Genomic DNA, 13,000 nt, shown 5'->3' on the forward strand with positions numbered 1-13,000 from the left:
AGCAACAGAAACTCAAAAAATGAAAAAAAAACACATGCCTGGGTATCAATCAAAACTTAGGAAACTAGACACAGATAAGTGTAGAACAGCATTGAGTTTTCTGACATAAAATGGGGTTACTCCTATTTCAGTTACTGTTATGAGAAATAACAAAGAAGAGGTTTTGAAACTTTTTGATTACGAGTCTAAAGAAAATTCAGAGTTGAATCAAAATGTTGATGACATAAATACCCTCATATACATCATGGATACTTTCAATATTAGTAATGAAGCATACCATGGATTGAGTATGTTATTTAAAGCACTTCCAAGAAGTTATGCTATCAGTAAGATTGTGGCTGAATTAAATTCTAAGTTCAATTGAAATTACTCCAAATGGTCTTTGTTCAACAACCTCTGAAAAAACACTTGGTAAATGTGTTGTGTAATATAAAAGATATGAACAAAAACTTCCCACCAGATGGATAAATCAGAATTAATATTTCTGGGGATGGCACTAATGTGGGAAAGAGAGTTCATGTTGTAAATGTGACTTTTACCATTATCAATGAGAACAAGAGTGCTTCTGTGCAGGGTAACTACCCATTAGCTATTATTAGAACAAAAGAGAAATATCAAGACCTTGAAATTGGTCTAGATGACCTCCGAAAAGAAGTAGGTCAGTTACAGGGAACTACACTGACAGTCAATCAAAGAAATTTCAAAGTTGAAATAATGTTTGGGGGTCATTACAAATTTCTATTGGTAGTTTGTGGAATGCCTTCAATTGCTTGCCAATACTATTGCCTTTACTGCAAATGTAGCAAAACTGAGAAATTAGACCTGTCAAAAACTTGGTCTATGGATGATACTACACAAGGGGCTAGACTTGAATACAAGTACAATGAGGTACAAGGGGGAAATATGTCCAACGGAAAAATGAGAAAAAATGCCAATAATTGTTTCTCTGTGTCATACAAACCTTTATTCCCAACAATTTCACCCCACCATGTTGTGATTGATCACCTTCACATGTTTTTAAGCATTACTGGCAAATTATTTAACCTTCTTGTCGCTGATCTTAGATGCATTGAAAACATAACAGAAAATGCAACTTTTACCTCTACAGTGCAAGATAAAGATAAGATAAAGACGGTCTTGAAGCTCGAAAATGTGTTGCAAATGTTGGGAATACATTTTGAACTTGGTGTAAATGTTGATAGTATAAAGTAAGAGTATCGTGAGCTTACTGGTCCAGAGAAACTTTTGCTGCTTAAACATTTTGATGCAGCTGAGTTTTTTGATGACCGAAATAAAGCCGTTCAGATTCAGAAGTTGTGGGATGGGTTAAGAGAGCTGAACATGTGTATTAAATCTGACACCCCAGATGCTGATGACATAGAATACAAAGCAAAGTTGTGGTGTGACTTGTACTTAAGTTGTTATCCAGCCAAAGATGTCACCCCATACATTCATATGCTAGGTATCACTTAGGTGAACTCCTCAGAAAACATGGTGCTATTGTCCGATATGTACAGCCAGCAGGGCTTAGAAAAGCTCAACGACATTGTAACAAAGCAGTTTTTCAGAGGCACTTCTCACATTTACCAGTATACACATTTATGGTTCACAATATTGTGATCATTTATTTAGAAAAGACCCCTTTTCTCTCGTTACATGAAATTATAAAAAGGTGAAACACATTTTTGTTTTTGCTTTCCTCAAGCAATATAACTCTGAAAGCTTAGGGTATCTTGAAAAAAATGTTTGAAATCTAGATGTATATTAAATAGATTATTTGCACAAAAATGTCCGTTAGATACAAGAGCTTGAAAAAGTTCTCAATTTACATCTATCTAACTTACAAATGTCTGTATTTTTTACTTTTTATTTTTCGTTTGTTATATGTATTTTTTATTATTATTCATTATTTAAAAAAAAATAATTATTTTATTTGTTGAAATGCCTGAAAGGTATTCGTTTTATCAGTATTAAATGCAATGAAATGAAAGTAATTCGCTGTTCACATTTTTCAATTTGGTTGATGCTTCATTCCGTTTACACCGGTATGAAAACTACCTAAGGAAACTCCTAAAATACGAGTGAAACCTATTTCAAAAATAGAATTCATGGATAAAATCATGTACTATTTGATGACATGTTGCTGGTTGTAATAGATGATTGGTCAAGTTCCATGCAACTGAGATCGGGGTTTTTCCGCCACGCATCACGACTGCTTGCTGTTAGGCAATGTATAATGCTCAAAATTAGGTACAAGTCATCCCAAACGTCACAGATGAATCACCCGATAGTCAACCGGACGATTCACTTCAGATATATCAGTTGGCAACTTCCTGAATTTGATAGTATTTTAAGCCCAGAATTATGGACAAGTCAACCTAGACGTCATGGATGAATCGCCTCAGATATTGATAACCTGACAAATCATCTCAGATATTCCTGACCGTCATTTTCTGGAATGCAACAGTGGTTGAAGCCCACAATTATGGATAAGTCTTCCAATAATTTACGTATTAAACTCAGGTATTGCCAAATGGACAAAAATACCTCAGATATATCTGCTATAATGATCATAAAATATCAGTCATCAAACATACAAATGAAGAAAAAAAACTGTTTTGTAAATGGTCCATTTTTAATCATGACACAAAGAAAATAACACTTTGGTTGAAGTTTCAATAATACAAAACAGGTTCAGAGTGTGAACAGGAAGATCAAATTATACTCATGACCATACATAAACAAAGGTATTCTTACATAATTGTAAATTCAAATTTTCAACATAAACAGGAGACCCATGGGCCATAAGGTCATCTGACTACAAAACCTTACCCACAGTCAGATGATCTAAAAATGGAAAAAATTGAAAACTTATTTTTCCAGATCGGGACACCATAAAAGAATTTCAAAAAAGGTAGAATTATTTGGTAGCAGCCTAACTCATATATTAAATCCTCTAATTCTTCAACCAAAATTTCAACACTGCATGATAGTGTCTTGACAAAAGAAAAGGCCCAATGGTCTTAACAGTCACCTAAATTCCATAAACATTGTTTGTGGTGTGTTATATATATCGCATAAAACATCTTGTTTACATAGTTAACGGTCATCCTATATTATGGATTCTCATAGATTTTGAATAAGAGAGAAAAAAAATTCTTTATAAGCTTCTGACTTAATACCACTCCCCAAGGGAAAATGCAAGGATCATGAAATTCATAATTTGGGTTAAAGCATCTCAAAAACCCTTCCATCTATGAAAAGTATTTGATTCTTCCATATCCGAGTGTTGTGGAGATTTTTGAAAATTTGATTCAATTCGACACTGCCAAAGTCCCCTAGGTCGTAGACATAGTACTTCTTTCCATTGGGCATAAAAATATCTACCAAATTTCACTAAAATTGGCTCAGGGGTTTTCAAAAGAAATAAAAAAAGTATATTGTTTTACAAAAGATGGGCAAAATGGAAGAAATTCTTTACAACTCTTTACTATCTAGTATGAAATGCTGTTTAATTTAAGTAATAACTACCCGGCCAATGTTTTATAAACAGGAGGCCCATGGGCCTTAACAGTCATCTGAATATATAGACCTATATATGAAAGAGGACAAATAAGCCTAAGACAAACTGCTCAACTACTCTACAGCATACAGAAGATACTGTTTGGTCATAAAAACATTTTCTGCAAACTTAAAATCATATTCTTTATACATGCTACTACGCAAATGCCATTATTCCGAACCTATTGCTTATTGAAAAACCAATTTCAACAGCCTTGACCTTTTTGTTATTGACAAGAAGTCATCAAAGATTTTAACAAATTTGACCCTTGTGACCTTTAAAAAGTGAAAATATAAATAACATGAACATAATTGGTAATTCATTTCAGCATACTACAGGTTATCAGAACTTTTTGGATATTGAGAAGAAATCATTTAAAGATTATTAAACATTTATTCCTGTGACCTTGAAAATGGGTCAAAATCATTCATTTTATCAAACATTCTTGACAGGAATTTTACATACTGAGCATATTGAAATACTGCAAACTTAGAAATTCATCCATCCTTGGTCAAGTCAACGGAAATATCGTACTTGTTATCTACAAATAGTATTGCCACAATTTTCTTCCTTTTGATTAAAAACTAATCACTGTTTCAATGCTTGCATCTGGAGGGTTAGTTGGAGTTAACATGATACCAACCTGGACAGCTGGATGTTTAATGGGCATCAATATAATGTCAGTCTGGATATCTGGAGGTTTAGTGGCAGTTAACATGATACCAACCTGGACAGCTGGATGTTTAATGGATGTCAATATAATGTCAGTCTGGATATCTGGAGGTTTAGTGGGAGTTAACATGATACCAACCTGGACATCTGAATGTTTAATGGTTTAGTGGGGTCATGATACCAACCTGGACAGCTGGATATCGATATAATGTCAGTCTGGATATCTGGAGGTTTAGTGGGAGTTAACATGATACCAACCTGGACAGCTGGATGTTTAATGGGCAGTAATATAATGTCAGTCTGGATATCTGGAGGTTTAGTGGGAGTTAACATGATACCAACCTGGACAGCTGGATGTTTAACGGGTGGTAATATAATGTCAGTCTGGATATCTGGAGGTTTAGTGGGAGTTAACATGATACCAACCTGGACAGCTGGATGTTTAATGGGTGTCGATATAATGTCAGTCTGGATATCTGGAGGTTTAGTGGGAGTTAACATGATACCAACCTGGACAGCTGGATGTTTAATGGGTGTCAATATAATGTCAGTCTGGATATCTGGGGGTTTAGTGGGAGTTAACATGATACCAACCTGGACAGCTGGATGTTTGATGGGCGTCAATATAATGTCAGTCTGAATAGTTGAGAGTGAGAGTCAAAATTATTTAATCCAATCATCATATTAGAGATCAGATCCAGCAAATACAATACAAACCATTGAGAAGCTACAACAGTAATTGTTAAATAAGGAAATGTCAACAAACGGGCCAACAGGGAATGATTTGCGTAGTCTAACTGCTGATGATGGGTTTGCGAAAATATACATCAATTAGCTTTACAATGACAAACATGAAGTCAACAGCAAGAAGACTTTAAACCAATTTTAGGTCATGCATCCTTACATAAGAATATCTTTGAAAAGCTTTACCTTTATTTTCAAAATTTGACCTCGTCCCTCTGCCTAAGCCTACCAATCATGCAAAACCAAGTTTCATCATCCAAGGATGCTTCAGACAATTTTTGGACAAAATCCTGCTATTCTTACACAAAAAAATGAGAAGATTTTTTCTTTTTTAACATTTATTTCCTCTATTCAAGCCTCTCATATCACTTTGTACAAAGACACGCCTTTCATCCAAATTTAGTCCCAATTAAAGCATAAGTAAAATGATAAGATAATTAAACCCACTTTGCATCTTTTTATGCAGTATATGTACCTTTACGTTTTTGATTCAAAACTGCTTTTCAACAGAAACTGAAGGGCGATAACTTAAATCTCCTTGCAAGTGTTTTGTTTTCACTCAGGATGATTATTTGGTGTTTTTAACACATTTCTAATATCTACTAACGCTCTAGTAGAAAACACGGTGCTTGCCTCTTTAAAGTCTTCGTTAGAAGCATGAGTTATCTCCCTTGCTTGTAATTACTTTTCGACTGTTGAGGCAGGAGGTTTCCCGTTTTATGGAAAGAACCGTCACGTCAAAACCAACATGGTCATCTTCTCCAGAGTGACTGGAGCTATATCCAGTGACTTTGTTGCCAAGTTTCCACAGCACTTCAACTTCATAGAAATGCTAGAATCTGTCTGTGAAGAGACAGGCACACGAATTATGAACCAGGGTACGTGTGGGGGCCTGTATCTTGATATCGTGCATGCTTTGTAATATACAGCTAGCGTCACAGTAGCGGGTTGGTGTATTTAACAGTTAAAACTTTCCTACTGAACGGATTGTACAATATAACATGCAATTAAAGAGCCTTCTTTCACTGTCACATTCATATAAAGAATTGATGGACGTTCAATACTCATTGTGTCATCTCCATGGAGAAGAACTGATAGTTAATATAACTGATAAGCTTAAGTCTAGAAATTCCTCTCTGAAACAAATTATTTCAGCAGGATTCAATACTGTGCCATGTCTTGCAATACCAAACCACAAAGTTATATCGTTGTCGCACACATGTACATGCTATGATAGCCAAAACAATTGTGAAAACCAACTTATCAAAAATGATCATATATCTAGTGGTGTAGCAGAACTGGACAAAATTGACTAGGGATGTGGCTCTATTAGTAGAACTTCTATGTAGATATGAAGGTCCCAGATTTGAACCCTAGTGTGGCATTGGATTTTCTGTTCAGATTAAATTTGTTGCATGTGACCAACCCTGCTTTATGTAAACGAATGCTTGACAATAGGATATCAGAACCTGGGTTGTAAATACTTGTGTTTGTGGATATAATTACTTAGAAAAAGGAGGGAGGAATATGGAAAAAGAACTGGACTGGGTCGATTGTCAATGACCAAGTAGCTCAATTGGTAGATTATCGGTTTGAAGTTTGGAGGGTCCCAAGTTTGACCTATACATGGCTGTTTTTTCCCACTCACATTACAGTTGTTTTATAATTTGTAACATGATGTTCTGTTTGTTTCAGGAAACAACAACTTTGAGATAGTTGGTGACTGGTCACAAATGACTTTTGTCCATAGTATGCTCGAAAATACTATGGCTATATATGGTGCTGTTGCCATGGTATCCAGTGCTTATCCACCGGCTAAGGACCTAAAGATAGCTCACAACAAACGCATGACTCCTGACACCAATGATCCAATTGTGCGGGATGGTCACGGCGGAATGCGTGACCAAACCGACATGGGGGATAATTCTTACACATCAGGGAACCAAGCTAACCGTTACTATGACTCCAGAGTTGGGCCTTACCCAGCAGGCAATAATGGTGATCGTTTCTTTGACAGTAGAGGCAGCCATTATACACCAAGCACAACAGGAAATAGGACTTTTGACAATCGGGGTTGGTATTTTTACCCTGGTAATATGACGGACAGAGTACATGATCCAAGGGCAGCGTCATACATGCCAACAAATAATGGAGATAAGTTTTATGATTCCAGAAGTGGTCCTTACACACATGGGTACAGTGCAGAAAGGCATTATGACCCAAGAATGGGACCATACACACAAAACAACATGATGGATAGACACTTTGACAACAGAGAAAGATCTTACACACCAGGTAATATAGCAGATAGACCATATAATTCAAATATAGGACTGCAATCCACTAATATGAATGATAAAAATCCATTGAATGTGACAAATAGCTTAGAGCTGCCTCCACTTGCTGCTAGTTCTACACCAACAGGTGGAAGTATAGAAGGGACAATCAATAGATTGGAATCAACAGCTAACATTGCAGCAGGAAGTCTCACTCAACAAGGGGAGGCAACTCAGGCAAGTCATGGATTTTCAGGAAAACAATTAGAGACAAATATATTGAGCCAGATAAGTGGGGTTCAGGAAGACTCTGACCATCACAGAACATCTTCTGCAGATCTTGTAGTTACTGAAAAAGAGGTGGCACAGACAGAAGTGAAAGTAGAAGAGGAACAAGAAGAAGGAGTAGCAAAGAAATCTTTGGAAGCTCATCACGATGAAAGGCATGAAAGAACATCAGAATCAGCTAAGGAACCAATCATTGAATCTCAGGAAACAAGTGATGCACAAAATAAGAATGACAGAGATGATGAAGATGAAGAGGCAAATGATGAAGTTGATCAGTCTCACTATGCTGATCCAGACTACCATTTAGATTCTGACACAGAACACTCTGAAGGTGTTGAGAATTTCGATTCTGAGGGGTCAAAAGATAGTATAGCCTCTGTGAAGGTGAAAAAAAGGAAATACAAGAAGAGGAGGGTCGAAAGGCCACCAAAACGATATACCAAAAAGAAAAAAGGTAAAAAGGCTTTATCTAAAGAAACACCTGTTGAGGGCAAGAGAAAGCGTGGTCGTCCGAGAAAGAACACAGGCCCCGATAGTAATATAAAGTGTCCTGACTGTGATTTCATAGCAAAGGATAGAAAAAGCTTGTACGCTCATAATCGAAGGGCTCACCTGAATGTTGCAACTAACTGCAATATCTGTGGGAAGTTATATCCCAGTCTTTTTGATATGAAACGACATCGTATATTGATTCATAATCCCCCAAAGTATTGTTGTGATATCTGTGGAAAGCGTTATAAAGTCAATACAAGTTTAAAACTTCATGTAAAATCGCATGAACCAAACTATGTAAAACCTGTATACCCTTGCTCATCCTGTGATAAGTCGTTTGCTAACCCCAGTCTTCTCCGAACACACACTCGACGTAAACATGAACCTGAGTCTGAGTTTGAACGGGAGGTGAGAGAGGTGAAGCACTTCTGTTATATCTGCCATAAAACATTTTCCTCCAAAGCAGCATTACAAGAACACACCAAAATTATCCATATGAGAATCTACGACCACCAGTGTGATCAGTGTGGTAAGGTGTTTGGATATGAGAAATCTCTAGCTACACACAAACTCATCCACTCCTCAGCAAAGAACTTTGTATGCAAAATCTGTGGAAAAGCTTTCAAGCAGAAATCTTGCATGACTATCCACCAAGCTATCCACATGGAGAAGAAGTTCCTTTGTGGACACTGTGGGCGTGGTTTTACTCAGCGGCAATCACTTCGACGCCATGAAATCATACACCGTGGAGAGAAACCATACTCGTGTAAGCTTTGTGGTCAGGCCTTTAATTCTATATCCACCATACGTCGTCATGTCATCCTTGTACACAAGCTTCAAAAAGATTCTAGTGTGTGGCGCGAGGATATAAATGTGGACACAGAACTTCTTGCCAGTATCAAGACGTAACCTAAAATTTAATCTCTGCTTGAGTATATAGCTAACATTATGTGGACAATTTTCATTAGCCTCTGTAGTGCGATATGGGCTACTTTACAAATGTGTACACTAATTTTCCTTTGATGGGAATTAATATACATAGGTGTAAACACAAACACTTGTATATGTCGAGAATGTAAGCCACCAAAGTAACAATATACAGACCACTCTACATCACACCATGATAGAGGTCTGTAGATTTTTACTTCGGTCATCTTCATTTCAATATGTACAGTGCACATCAATTGTCATTACTGTATTTATCCGACAATAAGCCCAATATGCTTTGTATTATGATGAAACATTTATATATTGCTGCTAGTTAATTTGCTAACCAATGTTATTTTTTTTATCTTGTAATAAGTTCACTCCCAACTTTGTGTCATAAGTAATGTTTCGATCCCTTTGGGCTTATTACACGAAAAATACATTACAGGAATTAGATTCAATATTTTAACAAATCTGGTACCTTTTGTATGCCTGATTTAAATTAATTTCATTATTGAATTCAACTAAGTCGTCCTAGTTCTGTGGTAAAAACTCATGCCACCTTTTCCGCATGTACCAGTATTGAAATTAAAGTCTTATCTAGCTCTGTTTTTGAGAAAAGATATTTTGACTACTTTGGTATTTGTGAATTAATTGTTAATTCTATGCAATTAACATATTGTGTACATCTGATTTATTATTTTGTTATTTGTTGTTCTATTTGTTTGTGTTTAGCACTCTTGATTTACAGATAAGAGAAAACTTGTAACCTACATGTAAAACTATAATATTTCAATAATTTTTAAGGTCACATGTTGAATTCTGACCTCGCAATGGCTTGATTATGCATATTATAACAATTTCTTCATCTACATATATTCATCACATAATTGGCCTTTTATCCAGCAAATTCAGCCATGTTATATTTTTGCATGTGTTAATTACCAGTGTAATATACACTGGATTATTTGTCATTGACTGCACCCGTCAGAAATTGATTGAAATTTCATAAGTTGGACTATGAGATTATGTTATGAATTGAAAGTGGTGCAACAAAATGTCTACCTCCCTTTGATTTTTGTCCTTCATATTTTGACCTCAAAACCTGTCAAAATGGAACTTTTCTGATTTTTTTTGTGATAAGAATTATCTTAAATTTGTTGTCATTTAATATTGATTTTTTTATGAAACTTTTCTGAAAGTTTCCAGTTTTGCTCGCCAAGGTACACAATGATAAAACATTTCTATGACTTGTAGTACAAAATCTCATATTTAACATAGGTATCAATTATCCTGCATTCTGCGGGGTAGCTTCAGAAAATCACCAGCTTAAAGTCGTTATCTCCAATTTAGTACATCTCCCAATTGGGGTCAGATTTATGCTGGATTTCTGTAGCCACCCCTGATTTAACTCTGTAAAATCACAAATGTCCAAGTTGTGGTGTGTCTGACACCGATGCAGTATTGACACGGGTGATTAAAGATCTCTATGTATGTAGCATCACAGTTGCTTACCAGTTGGGACAGTGCTGGTTTTTTATTTTAAGGAAGTTTGATGTTTGTAGTTCTTTCATTTGCTGCTGTAATAGCCATAATGCAGTTTCATTTTGTCTTGAGAAACAACTCTGTGGAATAGAGTGTCTTTTGTGGGAATGCATATGAAAATTGATTAAAAAAAAGGATTTTGATATCTTTTGAGAAAACCCCACGATATAACTTCTCAAGCAAATTTACCTTGATATACTCGAGTGTATAATTGTACCCATAATAACTGCCTCTACTAAGTTTTTAGAAGCCAGATCATAAGGCTCTTCAGCAAAACAACACACATATTTTGTATCTAAAATGATAATCCAAGATGAAATTTTGTTTTTAACATTTCCATATCACATTTATTGACATATAATATTAATTTACATAGACCTATAAGATATTGTATGAAGTAAAAAACTTTACAAATGATTGAAATAGGATTCAGATGATTTTTGTCCTTTAATATTAAAAATATTCTGGTTTTTATTGAAACATCAGAACAAACCTTTCTCATTATACAACTGTAATAGATATACATTTCTTTTTATACATCTATAATAATTGTAGGCATAGATTTTGATGTTTTCAGTTATTGTCTGTTTATTGTTGTATAGTTGTACATGTTGCAGTAGCCTCCTAGTTCTTACCAATGTCACCAAGCATCACATTTGTTTCTTTATCACTGGTGACAATATATACTGGTACATGTATTTTAAGATCCTTTCTTGATTCTCAATCACTGTTGTGTCCCCGTAAATCAACAATGTAAGGAATGATGTATATGAAATGCAATAGACCAAAAGAAACCTATCTGTGATTTGACAGTTACTGTTTATTGATGATGAAAGTATGAAAGAAATACAATAGTTGATTTGAAGGTTAAAAATCCATTAATGAGATATTAAGATATAGTATAAATAATTATAAATAAGGGTGTCTTTAGACTTGAATAACCTTGTAGTATCTATACCTCACCCCAGAGAAAGATAACATCAATACATTCTTTGCTACATAAAGGGGTGCTTTTGGTATTAGGTAAAGTGATGACTGCATCAGTATGGATGCTGTAAGGAGATTTTTGAATGGATACAGGTTACACATTTCTAGGTCCTTTTAATCATGTATTCATGCAGGTTTAACATCTGTAAATTAACTTATACAGACTTTTTCCCAAATTCTTTTATATGAAGCCTCCATTTATGGGTCTTGTATAATTAACTGTCCTATACTGTTAAGTATTACAATGTTACTCAATGTACTTACAAGTATGATACTGAACCATTAATTATAATTGGTGTGAATGTTGTTGTCAGCAAGTTGACAAAATGTTTATAAATGTTTGTTAATACTTATATACATTATGAAAATGTAGCTGTACATCTTTATGTATTTTGTACATACATATGTGTATACGCTTTTGATAATCCAAGGTTTGGTTTGAAATAGACTACATAGCGTAACATGCATTTTATATAAAAAGTAGAACTGAGAAATAAAATCAATGAAGAAAACTCATTTCTGTGATTTTTTTTTTTTTTTCGTTTTACATAAAACAATACCATTTCAGCAATTTTGAAGCCAAAAGCACATAGTGAAGACCGTATTGTTAGCTTTTTGCCTTGATATCTTTTGGTTGTTATATATTAATATCTTTGTTAGAGATGGAAGTTCCAGTTAGCCCATTAGTTAAATGCTACAAGTCCAGTAGTAATCAAAGTAATATGGATAGTTAAGCTTTAAGGAAATTAGCACTGTTTTGACAAATGTGACCCATATTTTGACATTGAAGATATGTCACAAAAACCTATATTTTCTCTGTCACAGATTAAGTTAGAATTTTAGTTCAATTTTTTGGCTTATACTTAGCTTTTTGAATGGTGAAAAGATTTGCTCTATTTGGAACATCCACCCTGGAGTAGAAACATAGAGATCCTCACTCCATTTGAATGGATTGCACAAGCCGATATACAAATACGTTATACATGCCTATAGGATAAGCCCTGATGGAGACATGCTCAGTAGGTCATGACTGAACTTCATCCTATTATACAGTTTCGGGGCAGAGTATTACTATTACTTCCACACTGAACTATGCAAAGGGTAGAAATGCATACATGTACTCTCACTTGCATGGATTTGGACTTATCTCCTTGATCGAAGGTTGGATGGAATATTGTAATTCTGATGTATGTACACCATTCCATTCAGTTCGTCAGCATACATGTGGACTATAATGAAAATTCAAGTGGACCAATCAAACCTTTTTTAATGGAAGTGCTTGCTTTGTATTGCTTTGGAGGTTATAAGGTCAAATGTCAAAGCCACGAACTTTAAATGGAAAATTGGTACAAATTACCATTTGCTAATTTGAGATTGCTTTTCAAGTTAAAATGTAATATAGGTCAAGGTTACAAATTGGAAAATTCATTTTGACTCTATAACTTGAGTTTTACTGACTAACTTAAAGAATTATGAGGCTTTGGTATTTATTTGACATTCTTTGAGT

General features: G+C 35.0%; 2 protein-coding genes across 2 annotated transcripts; one reads left to right on the forward strand and one right to left on the reverse strand.

The window, feature by feature from the left end:
• Positions 1–2,118: 2,118 nt before the first annotated feature.
• LOC132563511 (uncharacterized) lies at positions 2,119–4,819 on the reverse strand. The gene is made up of 2 exons (XM_060228263.1): positions 4,420–4,819; positions 2,119–2,219 (listed from the first exon to the last, which is right to left on the reverse strand). The coding sequence occupies exons 1-2, from the start codon at positions 4,817–4,819 to the stop codon at positions 2,119–2,121; spliced, it is 501 nt and encodes a 166-aa protein (XP_060084246.1).
• Positions 4,820–5,714: 895 nt separating this feature from the next.
• On the forward strand, positions 5,715–9,403 carry LOC132563321 (zinc finger protein 300-like). Its single transcript, XM_060228083.1, has 2 exons — positions 5,715–5,856; positions 6,674–9,403. Exons 1-2 carry the CDS (start codon positions 5,727–5,729, stop codon positions 8,941–8,943), a joined length of 2,400 nt encoding a protein of 799 aa, XP_060084066.1. The 5' UTR covers positions 5,715–5,726; the 3' UTR covers positions 8,944–9,403.
• Positions 9,404–13,000: the final 3,597 nt, after the last annotated feature.

The sequence above is a fragment of the Ylistrum balloti genome, unplaced genomic scaffold, assembly GCF_031769215.1.
Source record: "Ylistrum balloti isolate Yb309-2 unplaced genomic scaffold, AGI_CSIRO_Ybal_v1 Utg369674, whole genome shotgun sequence".
NCBI lineage: Eukaryota > Metazoa > Mollusca > Bivalvia > Pectinida > Pectinidae > Ylistrum > Ylistrum balloti.

Coding starts and splice junctions, on each gene's coding strand:
- LOC132563321 (XM_060228083.1), top strand. CDS start 5,727: ATGGTCATCTTCTCCAGAGTGACTGGAGCTATATCCAGTGACTTTGTT. Junction 5,857..6,673: donor CACACGAATTATGAACCAGG/GTACGTGTGGGG, acceptor TGTTTGTTTCAG/GAAACAACAACTTTGAGATA.
- LOC132563511 (XM_060228263.1), bottom strand. CDS start 4,819: ATGTTAACTCCCACTAAACCCCCAGATATCCAGACTGACATTATATTG. Junction 2,220..4,419: donor ATCGATATCCAGCTGTCCAG/GTTGGTATCATG, acceptor ATTGCCTAACAG/CAAGCAGTCGTGATGCGTGG.